At 51.9% G+C, this 14476-nt stretch overlaps 5 protein-coding genes across 5 annotated transcripts; 4 read left to right on the top strand and 1 right to left on the bottom strand.

Annotated features, from left to right (window-relative positions):
• The first annotated feature begins 850 nt into the window (after window positions 1-850).
• On the top strand, window positions 851-3545 carry QC764_609440 (uncharacterized protein). The gene is made up of 3 exons (XM_062949421.1): window positions 851-2240; window positions 2298-2611; window positions 2679-3545. The coding sequence occupies exons 1-3, from the start codon at window positions 1910-1912 to the stop codon at window positions 3309-3311; spliced, it is 1278 nt and encodes a 425-aa protein (XP_062798164.1). The 5' UTR covers window positions 851-1909; the 3' UTR covers window positions 3312-3545.
• A 530-nt stretch (window positions 3546-4075) lies between these two features.
• On the top strand, window positions 4076-7977 carry QC764_609430 (uncharacterized protein; the record flags this gene model as incomplete). Its single annotated transcript, XM_062949420.1, has 2 exons — window positions 4076-4194; window positions 4257-7977. 2 exons carry the CDS (start codon window positions 4076-4078, stop codon window positions 7975-7977), a joined length of 3840 nt encoding a protein of 1279 aa, XP_062798163.1.
• A 980-nt stretch (window positions 7978-8957) lies between these two features.
• On the top strand, window positions 8958-9413 carry QC764_609420 (uncharacterized protein; the record flags this gene model as incomplete). Its single annotated transcript, XM_062949419.1, has 1 exon — window positions 8958-9413. The coding sequence occupies one exon, from the start codon at window positions 8958-8960 to the stop codon at window positions 9411-9413; it is 456 nt and encodes a 151-aa protein (XP_062798162.1).
• A 382-nt stretch (window positions 9414-9795) lies between these two features.
• Window positions 9796-12996, bottom strand: QC764_609410 (uncharacterized protein). The gene is given in 7 exon segments (XM_062949418.1): window positions 9796-9838; window positions 9850-10145; window positions 10200-10398; window positions 10451-10810; window positions 10863-11242; window positions 11297-11423; window positions 11488-12996. The coding sequence occupies 6 exon segments, from the start codon at window positions 12553-12555 to the stop codon at window positions 10030-10032; spliced, it is 2250 nt and encodes a 749-aa protein (XP_062798161.1). The 5' UTR covers window positions 12556-12996; the 3' UTR covers window positions 9796-9838; window positions 9850-10029.
• A 574-nt stretch (window positions 12997-13570) lies between these two features.
• QC764_609400 (uncharacterized protein) lies at window positions 13571-14421 on the top strand (the record flags this gene model as incomplete). Its single annotated transcript, XM_062949417.1, has 2 exons — window positions 13571-13880; window positions 14000-14421. The coding sequence occupies 2 exons, from the start codon at window positions 13571-13573 to the stop codon at window positions 14419-14421; spliced, it is 732 nt and encodes a 243-aa protein (XP_062798160.1).
• Between the last annotated feature and the right edge of the window lie 55 nt (window positions 14422-14476).

The following is a 14476-nucleotide window of genomic DNA, read 5'->3' as shown; positions in this document are numbered from 1 at the left end:
TTATAGTTCTTCTCCGCCCATGTTTTTCATCATGGGCTCCAGGTATTGTCGGGATAGGTGGGTGTGCCAGATCATGCTTGTAGGCCCCTCGGCTCAGGGGCTTAGGCAGATAGTAATGATATACCTCTATAAGCTCATTGATCTTGCGAGCCGACCTGAGCAGTGAATAGCCCTGAGCCGAGCAGTGGGTTAAAGGAGGTGACCGGAGCCGAGGCGAGCCCAGGGCCGGCTTCGCTCAGATCAACTCATGGTCCACAGTGCCGATGACGTAGGCTGCGAGAATGTTGACAAAGTTGGGCACGTTAGAACCTTGAAAAGTGAAGACGGGTAAGGTATGAAAAGATGTTTTTCATAGTGTCAGTTCCTGCGTTACAGGTCTATACTACCAGGTATCGACCATTTAACTTTTGTTGACCTTCGCGATAAGATTATCAGATAGTTTACGCAGCGTAGCTACCTAGTCGGAACCATGAGATTGGTAGGCAGGAAGGATCACCGGGTGGGTTTGGCGACGCCTATCAAACCTCCAAGTGGAGAAGAAGATTCCATGGGGGAGCAGTGACACAACCGCGATCCACACTGGGCCATTTGGCTTTCGAGACGAGCCTGTTGGGACGTCTGTTGGAACATTGCTGGCACCTTCAAGGTTCTCGCATTTCCCTCCTGACGGGATAGTGGCCAGTTCCCTCGCACTCGTGCCCATCCTCACCGTCACCATTTCAGGTTTACATATCAAGTGGCGCAAGATCTGTCTACATGATGCGGCTCAACTGGGTCTCGGAGAATCAGAACTGGCCGCATGAGGTGCGTGGTTTAACTGTCTGCTTGTGGTGCAAGAGAAGTCGAGATGATTGCCCGGCATCTAAGGAGCCATTCCAGTTTTGGTAGCAGATGGTACCAGCCTGCTGCAGTGTCACCGGCTGTCACCCCACATTGATCAAGGCTCCGTGACTAGAGCCAGCTGAGGTCACTCTTCTTGGACGGGGCGAGGCTCAAGCAACTGCATCGTCCGCAAACTGCTGCTGAACATCGTCACTGTCCCGAAGATCGGCCCAGGTTCTCGAAAACGCACCAATGACCCTCCGGGGTGCCAGCAGACCTTACATATGACAGCCTTATGAGTTGTGATCAATGTGGTAACATTGCCATCGGCAATTGGCTCCCCTTCCCACACGACCCGGCATCGCGACATCTGCGAACCACCAAGGCCCCACAGTTTGCTGCAATTGCAAAGCGTGGATTTGTCGTTACGCAGCGTCCAGTCGGATTTTACTGCAAAAGGCTTGCTGTAGTAGCTCAGGAAGCCTTCGCCCGAGAGGCTGGTGATTGGCTGACGTCCAGAAGCTTGGGCTCACCGAATTTCCCAAACTGGCCAGACTATGTGAGCCGCAGGAGGAGCCGCAGCCGCCAAGACATGCTCCGGCATACTGACTACCGGAGGCTTGGTTCACTCAAGTGCTTCCGATCGAACATGTTCAAGTTTCAACGGGCTCCGGGAGCGTGAGGCTCTGCGGTCGTGGACGGTGCCGACATCACGGAAATCGAAAAGGGTTTGCATTGCGGTGGTAGGGCGGGATAGTGGACGACGATGGTCAGAATGGCGATGATGAGCGGTGTCGAGACACCATGACAAACAACAAGGCTCTGGGTGATGGAACGTGTATATAATGAGGGCAACTCGTCGATGAAGAGCGAAACATTTGGAACATCAAGCCATCGAAGTACTCAGCTCTGCAAACAACATATAGCAACGCTCAAGCGCTTTCAAAATTGTCAACTTTGTCTTTACCGCGCCAGAAAACACATCAAAACACCAGAGTCAGCACATCAACACCAACATCAACTTCAAACACCCTAGGAACGCCAATAACCAACTCTTAGCCCCCAACACCGACAAGCAACCAATAAGATGACCACCACCATGCCCCAAGCCTGCCCCTTGGCCCTAGCCCCCAAGCTCTCCACCAACAAAGATCTTGCCCCGGCCCCTGCTCCCGGAGATATCCCACGTCCTGATATCTCTTGGTTTCCTGACCGCAAGGTCTTCCTCAACCGCGTCGAGGCCCTCAAGCTTCTCTACCCTGATCGCCCCACCACCATTCCGGCCGGCTGGCCGACCCAGCTTAACATGGCACGGGCCTGGTCCGGTAGTGACTTCTCTGACGATGGCAAAGAATATATTGTCCAGTTTGACCAAGCTGACCTGGCCGAGATTGACGAGGCACTGGTTCACTTCAAGTGTATGTCAACATCAAATTTTCCATCACGCATGACATCACTAACATGGAACTTAACAGCTCTTCCCGGCGATCTCGGCCCTGATGATGTTTCCAAGGAGACCTTCCCCCTGCCCGGTCTCGAGGAAAGACTCGAGGCCATTGCGCAGGAGATCCACAACGGCCGCGGATTTGTCGTTTTGCGAGGTCTCCAGCCGGACAAGTGGACCAACATGGAGAACATTCTCGTCTACCTTGGCGTGACCTCGTACATCGCCGAGAAGCGAGGCATGCAGGACTTTGACGGCCGCATGATCCTTCACATCCAGGCTGTGGTTGAAGACGTGAAGAAACACGGTGCCATGCCCAACAGCCCCTATGTTGCTCGCGCTCAGGTATTAATGCCTTCTTTCTCTGACCCCATTCATCCCTAGGTTGGTGCTAACCTACATCAACAAACAGCCCTTCCACACCGACCTCTGCGACATTCTCTCCCTCTACGCCCTCAACACTGCCAAATACGGCGGCGAGTCCTTCCTCGCCTCCTCAGCCCAAATCTACAACGAGCTCGCCGCCACCCGCCCGGACATAATCCACACCCTCATCAAAGACGACTGGATCTTTGACGAGTTCTGGCAGGGCCAATACCACACCCGTCCGCTCCTCTTTAATTTCGAGGGCCAAGGCCCCGCGTTTCAATTCTCCCGCCGTCCCCTCACCGGCTCCCACTTTAGCCCGCACCACCCCGACGTCCCTGCCATGACCGAGATACAAGCCGAGGCGTTGGATGCCGTGTTTTTTGCGGCGCAGAAGCACAAGGTGGAGATCAAGTTGCAGAAGGGGGACATGATGATTTTCAACAATTTTGCGATGCTGCACGCGAGGAGCAGCTTTCATGATGAGGGGGAGCAGAGGAGGCACATGTTGAGGCTTTGGTTGAGGAATGAGGAGCTGATGTGGAAGACGCCGAGGGAGCTGGAGAGGTTGAGCTGGGAGTGTTATGGAGATCATGAGTGGAGGGCTAAGAGGGTGTGGGATATTGAGAGGAGCCCGCCCGAGCTGAGGGTCAAGTATAGACGGGCTAGCTGTGCTTGAGTGCTAGGGTTGTCGGTGCTTTGGGGGTGTTGTGGGGAGGAGAGGGGAGATGGTGCTGTGCTGGTCGCTCGCTTGCTTTTTCTTTTTTTGTCTCGTGTTTGCGTCTTGTTCGGTGATCTGGGGATTTGGGAGTACACGAGAGCTTTTCCTTTTCTTTTCCTTTTTACATCATGATTAACAGTTCTTGATAGTTTAACTTTTATTTTAATGACTTGTTTGTTGTACAGACCGGTCGGTCTGATGTGTGATGTCTGTGCGCTGCAATGCCTTCAGGGGGGATTCAGGGGCTACCCTTAACCCTAATCTCAAGCTGAAAGTCATCAACCTCGTATCTAAGACAAAGAGGCCGGAAAGAAAAAGGAACAGATCTAAAAGTTGGCGCTTGATCGGCTTTTTGGTGTCAAGGTTGTTTTCGGCCGGCAAGCCAGTCCAATTGATCTTGGTTTTCTCCCTCCCCGTAGCAGCCACTTCGTTCATCAGCTGCTGTCAATAGCATTGGGACCAATTAACAGCCGCCAGCTCGCCGCTTGTCATCAAGCCACCCTCTTGAAGGGGATAGCCGGGCCAATTTGGGGCGGGCTGAATGCTCTCGACTGAATCTTTGACATCATACCAGAACATGACCAGACTCTACATAATCGTTTTCCTGTTCTTTATTTCTAATTTCTCCCAAGACTTTCCCTTCACCTTTTGGGTGATCAACTTACTGAAATTTTGTTTTAAGCCCTGCGTTGGTTTCGGGACATCGAGTTACGCAGACGAGGATGGCAGCTATCGGAAGTGCCCCCCTTGTATGGGCCTGGTTGCTGTCTTTGGTTCAAGTTGCAACAGCAGCGAGCACTCCGGAGGACTTCACGAATGATTTGATAAGTGACCTTGGTCCGTATGCTAACCCTGAATCTGTCTTGATTATTTTTCACGGTTCGAGTACTGAATAAGCAACAGACTTCTCTCCCTTTTTGGCGAGCGTGTGACCGAACAGTTCATGATCGGATCACTAGGGTGGGCAGACAATGTCATCTTGGCGATGGCACCACTCGGCATAGTCACCATCATCGTCGCCGCTATTCGCGTTGGTGGTCCGCTTTGGATGAAAAGAATTATCGGAAGAAGCCGGGAGCCAATGGCAAGCGCTGAGATGGAATTGATGTCTTCAACTTCACCAGATGTCAGCGAGCTGTGGAATGGTCAAGGTCTGGTACGCGTAGCTGGAACAGGGCCCGTCCACCAGTTCATGATACTGCCCTCCACGTCACCCAAAACAACAGACGTCGTGTGGTCTGTCCTCCAACATCCAGAGTTAGAGGAGACATCATCGAAAAGTTTCTTGCGGTCGTTCTTCGCTATGCTATCACCGAACCGTCACAGAGAGAGACAGATTAACCTGGATGAGACAGGGGTCTGCGAGCCGCCCCTCAAGCTTGAAGAATCAAGTGGCCAACCGCAGAACTCTTTCCTCCTGGTCGAGAAGTCGGGTGCAGCTCCAAACATCAGTTTGAACCTTCATGGGAGCACCAAATTCGAACTCGGTCTGATGGCGGTCTTTGGCACGATGCTCCAGTTTGCGGTCCTTGCCTTCTGTGGCTGGACTGCGTACTGGCCTCATGAGCCTGGCTCTATTTTACTCAAGGACGAAGAGCCGGCCGAGCGCTACGCGTTTCCCTGTACCCTAAGCGGGACATTGCTGTTAGTTGTCGGGCTCATTCTCTGCGCTCACGTGGTGGAGTCGAGAACCATCGAAACAGAGTTTAGAGCGGGGGGCAAGACGAGCGGGCGTTTACTTTGGATCCAGAGGGCGGCAACGGTCAGCGATCAGACCTTTGGGTCATACGCACTTTACGCTGACAGAGATCCATTTGTCTTGCGAACCTCTCGACGCGCCGATACTGTCAGTAGACGCACGAAAACGAACAAAGGTCAAATCATCAATGAAGGTCTTGAAGCTTTCCGCCAAACAGAAACAATCATTGGAGTCTCAATAGGACTTATCGGTTTTGTCGTACAGTTCATTGGTCTTCGCGGTATGAGTTGGTCCGCTGCGCTTGCTCAGTTGATCGCAACGTTGGCCATGACAGCTATCCGAGCATGGGCTCGCAGAGAGTCGGACAGCTCGTTCCACGCCATCCCTTTGGATCCGGGCTTCGAGCTTGATTGGGTCGCTTCTAACCTTGGGCCCTACGGTGATATAGAGGAAAGCTTGGACGTGGAAAATATGCCTCCAGGTTCCTCAGAAGACAAAAGTCTCGACTTGCCGGCTAAAATGAACAGTAAGGGACTGTTTCAGACACGAGCTAGCCTCGCTTCTTTGGTCGGGCTCCCATCTCATTGGCCTCGAGTCGGAGCTGTCGAAGCCATCAAACTCGTTAGCGCGATTGAGAAAACGCTGGATCTGCTGCTGAAAGATGAAGATGAATTCACATGGCAACATCAAGCTTTCAACAACCGAACAATCGAGATGCGAGCCGAGAGAAAGCATGGAAAGTGGCAGGCTACCCAGTTAGGCAGTGTCTTTGAAGCAGCTTTGTCGTTATGGCTTTTCTCCGTGAGAAATGCACCACCCAACGTTCTCGGTGTAAGCGGGGCCTCGGACGCCAAACCAACGCAGGCAAATCAGTGGCTGATGGGTAAAGAGCCCGGCCTTATTATACTTGATCAATGGTCATACCGTCTTGCCAGGGATCTTTACTACTGGCTTCCTGCAAATATCGGTAGCTCGGTTGTTGTCTCGACCAAAGTTGAGAGCCCGGCAACGAATTCATCGGCCAGTCCTGCCGCTCCTAAGAAGAACAGAGACGAATCAAGGCCCTCATCGAGTTCACCCGGCTCATCCAACTCATCCGACTCCTCATCGGGTTCCACATCACAAGTTCGCAAAATCTCAGCACCCCGTGTAGTTGGTTTCGGAGGCAGCGCACATTCGAGTTCCTATTTGGTACAAGGCAGTCTATGGAACGCCGAAAAAAAGCACCAGTTCATCGCGGCAGAGATGTCGACATCTTTGCCATCCTTGTACACACAGCATATCTATGCAGTTTTCATGCAGGGGCTATCCCATGTTGTTCCCGAGATATCAAACGATGATTCTACATGGTGGGAAGAAAAGTCCGGAGATCACTTGAGTGGAATGTTAAGCAACATCAACGTCTCCAACCTGGTTTATTTCTTGCAGGAGATCCAGCTCTTTACGCCAAAGGAAGCGTACTTGGCAATCATTTCCTCACTCAGCAAAAACAACAATCTCGCAAAGCCTGAGACGGTTCTCCGCAATATGTTACTGAGTGCCCATCATAAACGACGCTGCGATGAGGTGGTACCCAGGCTTCTTTCTCGATTTCGGGATAAGGAATCTGTCGTCCACTTCGAACATGCCCCAAGATTTCTTCGCGCAGGTCTCAGGAAACGGACATCGGCCTTACTATGGAGCTGTGTCAACCTGATACCATGTAAGAGCTTCCAAAGTGGCAATGAGGGCAAGCTTTTTCATTTCGAATACCGCAAGATGAGGCCTTTTCGACTACCATACTCTAAAGAAACGATGCATGCCGTTGAGAATTGGAGTTATAACGACGCCGAGGATCTTGCTTACTTGATGCTATCCTACATCTGGCAGAATCGTCTCGATCCTGACCATCATATACGAGCCTGGCCCTTGTACGTAAATGTCCGGAGAGGAGAAAAGGGGAAGGAATACTATCGTCGCATGCTGCGGTATTGCCAACATAGCACGCTACACCAAGCTTTCAGAAGCGGCTCTCAAGACGAGATGAATGCTGCACTCCTCGAGGGAAAGGACATCAGTGAAGGGGACATTTGGGGATGGAAGGTTCTCCATTATGCCGCCGCGCTCATGGCTTCGAATACAGATCCGCGCTTCCCAGCGGCACTTGAGGCTTTAAAGATCGCACCAAGCATGATTGACACCCGTGACCTGATAGGGTGGACACCGTTACATTATGCGGCAAAGAACCCCAACGCGGGTCGGCTTTTGGATCATATCCTGGAGCACAGCAATGCAAACGAGTATGACAGTGAATCAGCCCTTGACTTGTCAACACCACTTCACTGTGCAGCCGAAATGGGGCTGGTCAATCACATCGAGAAGCTTCGGCGGTTCAAGCCTACTCGTGTCGTGAAGAAATGGTTCAGTTCCCGTGATCACATGGGCTTTACACCCTTACACAGAGCCATTCTGGGAGGACACGTCGAGGCAACGAGGGCAATCTTGACAGCCGTGAGCCAATGGTGGGGAAGAGAGGAGTATTGGCTTCCGGTACAGGAACATTGGAGATATATTCATTTTGCTATTTGGTCAGGAAAGATGGAAATATTCGAGCTTTTTCCTGTTGACAGAGATTTGGTGCTTGATTGGATAACCTGGGCAGACATAAACGGACTCACGCCTCTTCACATGGCTGTGGCACGCGGCAACACGGACTTTGTCAAGGTCTTGATAGAAAGGTTCACGGGTGCAGAGAGTCCAGACATGGATGGGAATCAATTGAGCCGGAAGGATGAGGCAGGTTACACACCTCTGGATATCGCGAAGCAAGAGGGCTTCGACGAGATTTGCACTCTTCTTCAAGAGGCCGGCGCCGAGCTGGGAACCCCGGACCGGAATAAATTTGTGTGGGACCGAGCAGATCCCATGATGCAACTACCCATCTAGGTGGATCGCGGACAAGGTGTCAGTAAATCTCTCTGTCAAAGATAACGTCTATATTTACCAACAACCTATCGTGAGTTCATCGAGTCTGTTTCGCGGATACCAGATCCCTAGAATCTTACATTGTTTTACATGCACTTCTTGAACCGGCTCGATGGGCAAAAAGACTCTCGAGCTTCACCCTTCCCGTTCCGATCCAATGACCAAAATGTGTGACTTTGCACAACTGGAGAAACGTCCGAAGAGAAAGCATCAATGTAGAGAGTGAAAGTCCCGAGGACGTGGGCAAGCTCTGACCTGTACCATACAGGGAGGAATCATACATGGCCTCCTGCCTTCAGACAACACAGCTTTGTTGCCACCTCTGGAACCTGGGGTAGGTTGGAAGCTGAATCCAGATTGCGGGATTTCTGCTACCTACAATGTCTCCGACTCAAGGTGCGTTGGTGGAGTGCCACACTTGTACAGTGTGTCGTGACGTTTGACATGATCGCACAACGATGGCAAAAGACAGCTGGCAGTTGCTGTATTGATCAAGGGAAAAGAGGTATTCCCCGAGCCGAACAACCGCCACGCGATTGACGGTCTTGTAAGATGAATGAACTAAGGTAAGGTACAGTGTGGAAGTGTTGTGCAAAAGGTCATTCTACGGAAACGTCAATGGTGTCACCAGCGCATAGCTTCATCAGCCTGGTCATTGGGAAACACGGAGAAGCCTTGACAGGAGGCACAACGCCAGTCACTTGGAAGCACCGAGGAGACTTGACAGCAAGTCCGAACGAACACAACACGCGTTGACATGCTGTATACACCCGAAGCCGAGGACCCCTTGCCATTAGGTAGAGACAGAAACTACAAAGACCCCCTGTCTTTCCTCTTCGTTTTCATCACCTCTCTCATCACAAACAATTTCATCTTCTCAAAACACCAAGGTCAACTTCAATTTCAATTCTTCCCACGTTCAGTCCAAACCAACCACCAAAATGCATCTCCCCACCCTCATCCCCTTCCTCACCCTCCTCACCCCTACCCTCTCCCACACTATCTCTGAGCAGCGGATGCGAATGCTCTCCGGCGGTCGATTTGGCCCCTCCCAGTCCGGCAACAACCACTTCACCAACGGCAAGCGATACTTTATAAACCCCAAACCAGAAAACCCGGCAGGAGCCGGGGTGTTATCCGGCATAGATCCCACAAGAGTCACATCCAACAGCATCATGGACTCCCAATCCGACAAGAGAGACCTCATCTACCCAAAACCGCAAACGCCGGCAGGAGCTGGGGTTATAACCGGCATCGACGACAAGAGGATACCCGTCAACAAGAGAGACGCCTGCGAATTTTCCAGCTGCGACGCCTGCTACAAGAAGGAGCTGGCCTGTGTCAACTGTGCAAAGGACTACACGGTGGACAACTTTGCGCCTTGCATGCTTTGGTAAGTTCTTCCACACCACCCCCCCCCCACCCGGTTCCTCTCTGTGTGTGGTTGATGCCAGGAGATGCTAATGTGGAGTGATCAGTCTTGATCGGTGTCAGAGCAACTGTTGTTAATTGGTGAGAGGAAGAGCGATATCATGAGGTATAAGGGGTGGGACTTGGGTGGGGTGGGTGAGAGGGCATCAAGATTGTCAAACTCAGCATGGAGGAATTGGTGTTTCGTTCATTGGATAACCTGTGGGTCTGCTAGTGTTCAATCGTTAGCAATTCTATACATTTCGTTTGTCCAGTTCATAAAAGCGGCTCTTCTCAGGGTCTTCTCAGGGGCTCTTTGTCGTCCCACTTTCAAGCCTCAAGTAACAGCTTTCACAGCTACTAATCCAGCGTCTTCCACAAAGGTCCTCAAGTATGTGCATCATTAATAATTAAAAAAAAAAAAAAAAAAAAAAAAAAAGTCTAAGCCCCTATGTTGCTGAAAATCGTATATAGAGCAACCGATATCAACAGTTCATCCCCTCTAAAATCCAGAATATTACCCGTATTACTTTCCAAAACTCCTTCGCTTGCTAAGTGAATTGCTTCATGGGTATAAAACATGATAAATGCCTCCTGTCGGGTTCATTCCTCGACAATATGTACCGGGGAGGTGTCCCAGTCCTCAAAATACAGCTGATGGCACCAGTAGAGTGGACTTTCGTACTGGTGCGTCTTTCGCAGGCTCAAAACATCATTCTCTGAGAAATCGTTAGTCATGAGGCATGTCACTGCATTGTTTCGAAAATGCATACCTTTGCGTCGTATGATGGTCTGTGTCTCCTCCATCAGAGCAACCTCCTTCGGCTGCAGCTTGGCCAGCTCTGCAGTCTTCTCCTTCTTCCAGTCCAGCCGCAGGGGCGCAGACCCGTTGCACACAAAGTGGAAGCGCGAGAGGATGACCTTGGCGGTATGAAATGCCCCTTCGAGGAACGAAGTGTTGGAGTACTTGGTCTGTCGGCACTGTTAGCTATACATCCACAGGGGCAGTTATGGTCACACATACCGGCATGCTGTGGAGTCTCGCATGGAATGCCGAATGTTTAGCCAGTCTCTCAATGTGGTTGAGGATGATAAAAGCAGACAGGTACACCTCGAACCACACTTCCGGCCGTGCTGGGCTGATCAGCTGCTCGAACTTCTTGATCACCCGTTCACGCAACGGCTGCAGAAAATGCCTGATGACAATCTGATCAAGAAGCGTGTCCATGATCGGCGGGATCGGGATCTTGCCCTTGTGTGGGTTCTCAGGATTCTGGACCGGTGACATGCCGAGCGTGTCTGTCCATTCTCCGCATATCTCCCATGGGATTTCGATCATTCGGGAAACAGCCCACATATCGAGAGTATCGGCAACGAGAGAGTCCTACTGTCGTTAGCCACATGACAAAAATGGGAACGAACCGTTATGGACATACCGGTTTTCTCCGTGCATATTCCATTGCCGTTGAAACAGTCTTCCAAGTCAAACCGTCATCCTGCTGACCCCTCAACGATTCGAGATAGGACCCTTTGGCGGCGTCAATGTATTGCCGGAAATGGGCGTGAACTTTGTCCAGATTGGTGAGGGTAAACGGTGGTATCTTCATCTCGTGAATCATTCCGGCTGAATCTTTCCAGTAATACGAGAGTTTATCGGTGGGCTCTGGCTTGAACTCAGAGGCATACACGGTCAAACGATGGTGACCCATTCTTTGACTAAGTTTCAGCGTACGGACAGGGACATCGGGGGCGGAAAGATCCTCGAGCTTAAACTCGACAAGACGTCTGGTGAACAATGGCTCGTTAGCTGCAGGACCTAGAAAGGTGTCAGTCCATGGCACTCTGTGAGCCGAGGAAACAGCGCTCATACCGGCACGGAAGAACATGATGTCGACCAAGGTGGATCGGAAGCAAGGCATGCGAGGGACATTCTTGTAGATCTTGGTGCACGTGCACAGGGTACAGCTGACATAGAGACCTTTGGCGGCGAGATCACACTGAGAACCAGGTTAGTATTAACGATGTGGACCAAATGAATCCCGTGGGGTATCGGCCACAAACCTGTCTCTTTGACCTCTTGCATCGCGCGCATACACCTTCCTTCCGAGCGAGAGCTGTGCGTCGGCGTTTTTCTTCGTCAAAAGGAGTCCGGATTCTGGGGCGTTTCCCAAATGTAGTCATGGTAGCCTTCACCTGGCCACTCTCATCTTCCAGTGATATTCGACGGAGGGTCTGGGGCGTACTGCTCCCAGTGGTGACCTCTTCAAAGGCAGGGCGTTTCTTGGAGAGCCGTCCATCTGGCTTCCCACTCGGCTTATACAAGATGATCTCAAGTGAACCTGCCGAGTTCTTGTCTGCTCCTTTGCGGTTCGGCGGTCGTGGCGATGGACTAGCTCCGTTATTGTGCTCGAATTTTATTTCGGTACTGGCTATCGAGGGACGACGTGATGTATCAAGGTCAAAGGCTGAATTAGGATTGATCCTATGCCGGACTTCGATCGACGGAGAGACTCCCAGTAGAGTTGGGACTGGACTGTCGGGGCCGGGGCTGGAGTCGGAGCTGGATCCGGTATGGTATCCATTAGAGAGAGCATGAGCCAGAGGGCCGAAGGATGAGTTCAGATCCGGACTTAAGAAGCCATCGCAATTGCTGTACGGACCTTCCAATTGAGGAAGGTGAGTTGGCTGGCCGATGATTGGGCCTCCTCCAAATGGTGGGCCGACATTCGACTCGAGGTACTCAAAGTCGTAAATGTCCGCTCGTTGACCCTCGGCGTAGATGGTAGGCGGCGCGTTGGGATAAGACTGTGGGTTGCCGGGGTTGTGGTCGCTATTTCGGGCCGCGATGATCTTGGTCCCGGGGCCGTGGAACTGGGTATCAAAGGAGGCATGGTTCGACGGCACAAGCGCAGAATAAGCACTTGGTCCGGGGCCAAGTGGGTAGTCTCGCCGGTCGGAGGCCGCGTGGAATGTGTCAAAGAAAATCAAGGAACCGAAGGCGGGGTCGAAGAAGGGGGAGTGATCGCCAGCTTCGCCGAAGTGGAACACGGGGCCGAGATCTGTGCTGCCGGTACGGGAGTCCATCTCGGAGGCGACAGCGACGACTGTGACCATATCCTCCATGTTCATCAATCTCAAGGAACACAAGCACAAGGAAAGGACTCGAGTCGTATTCGCGTCAGCATCGCACGCTTGTCATAATCCAGGAATCCAGGATGCGGGTTGTTTGCCGCAAATGCTGTGTCGGGGTAGCGGGATGCGACACTTTGAGATGGCAGATGGCATTTGACGTGGTGGAAAAAAGGGGATGGGCGTTGGAGGCCGCAATGGCGCGCCCAATCATCCAGCCCGGTCCCCTGGTAACGTGGGATTGCTCTTCTGGCTCACCTCATTTCTGTTCTCGGCCTAGCTGCAGGGCTACCGCGAAGCTGATTCGACCATCGTCAATTTTATGCAGGCTTCACAACACGATGCGCGCCTAAAAGGAGGCTCCCGAGGATATAATTGTTAGCCAAGATCTGGCAAGAGACACCAAAAGTGACACGGCAGGCTCTCATATACAGATTACACAGGACCATGATGGGGGACCACGCGAAATGTGCCATGCCCAAATTAGCTGTGTAAGGTAGTACGAGCCGGTTTTCAATTCCCCATCTCTGCGGCTACCTAGCAGAATTTCCACTGCACGGACGAGGCTCAGACATGACGAAAACGCCCCCAACCCAGCCCAAAATACCTAGAGGGGTTTGCTTCACGATGGAATAGGAAGACACAGCAACCCTTCCGGTGCTCTTCACGAACACGGCGTTCTCTAGTGTTTCACATGATGACCAGAAATTTACGGTAATCTGCCGCGACGCACACCGCACCTCATCGTGGCATAAGCCAGGCTCCTCAGAAGAGCGGTGCTGGCCGATGAGGCTCTTGAGGCACCGCAGTAGCAGGCAGCTTTAAGGCTGTGACACATTCAAGCTTTTGTTTTTTTTTTTTCAAGACAGCTTCGCCCTTTCATAGCTCCGGGACCGGTCGGTCGCCTTGCTCATCTGTTTTCTTTCTTTCCCAGCGTGCAGCACTACGCCAACAAACTTGCAAACGCACCTAGCCTCACTATTCCTTGTCAATATTGACAGTGCCCTGCCTCACCATGAAGCCTAGACCCGGCCTCCCGACCGACATCGAGGCTCTTACAGATGTCATCATCAGAACTATGCCGCTAGATCCGCAATGGGATTACCGGTTTCCGTATCGCCATGAGTATCCTGAGGATCACTACAAATTCACGCGCTTGCTATTCGAGTACTTTCTTGATCCGGCCTACGACGACTGGCAGGTCATGGTAGTGGAGGACAGCCTGGAGACAGGCTGCGAGGATAGACGGGTGGTCTCGTTCAGCGTCTGGGACGTTTCTTATCGCAACAAGAAGCGATACGGGCCCGGCTATGTAACCCAGGATCGCAAGTCTTTCATCATGTTCTTTGCTCACTTCTCCCACCGAAAACCCCGTTCGATCTCCCACCAGAGGTAACAATAAACTATACGTAGAAGCGTCACACTAATACACCGAACCAAACAGCTGTCACCGAGGTGGAAAAGCAGGGGGGCAGGGCACGCCGGGACGCGAACCACAAGCACTTTCAGGAGTTCTGGAAGGGTCAAATCCGAGCCTACAAGATGTTCTTTGGCAAGATCGGGCCCGACCAGATTCACCTCCAGATTCTTGCCACGTTGCCCGAGTTTCAGCGACGTGGTCATGCCTCCTCGCTCTGCAAATGGGGGATGAAGATGGTTCATCAAGAGCGCCTGAAAGATATTTCAGTCATGGCCAGTCCCATGGGCCACAGCCTATACACCTGGCTGGGGTTCAGCCTTGTGGGCACGTTTCATATTCAAGTGGCTGGCGAGGAGGAGATGTTGACACTACACGCCATGAAATACGTCCCCGATTCGAAAGTCTTGAGGGTCGTGGCAGATAATGGTCAGTGTGATTTGATGTGAGACAGCATAGGAAACGCATTTTGTATTTTGGAGTTCATATGATAGAGGTTCTCAT

The sequence above is a fragment of the Podospora pseudoanserina genome, chromosome 6, assembly GCF_035222485.1.
Source record: "Podospora pseudoanserina strain CBS 124.78 chromosome 6, whole genome shotgun sequence".
NCBI classification, from domain to species: Eukaryota; Fungi; Ascomycota; class Sordariomycetes; order Sordariales; family Podosporaceae; genus Podospora; species Podospora pseudoanserina.
This window is presented reverse-complemented; position numbering and strand designations above follow the sequence as displayed.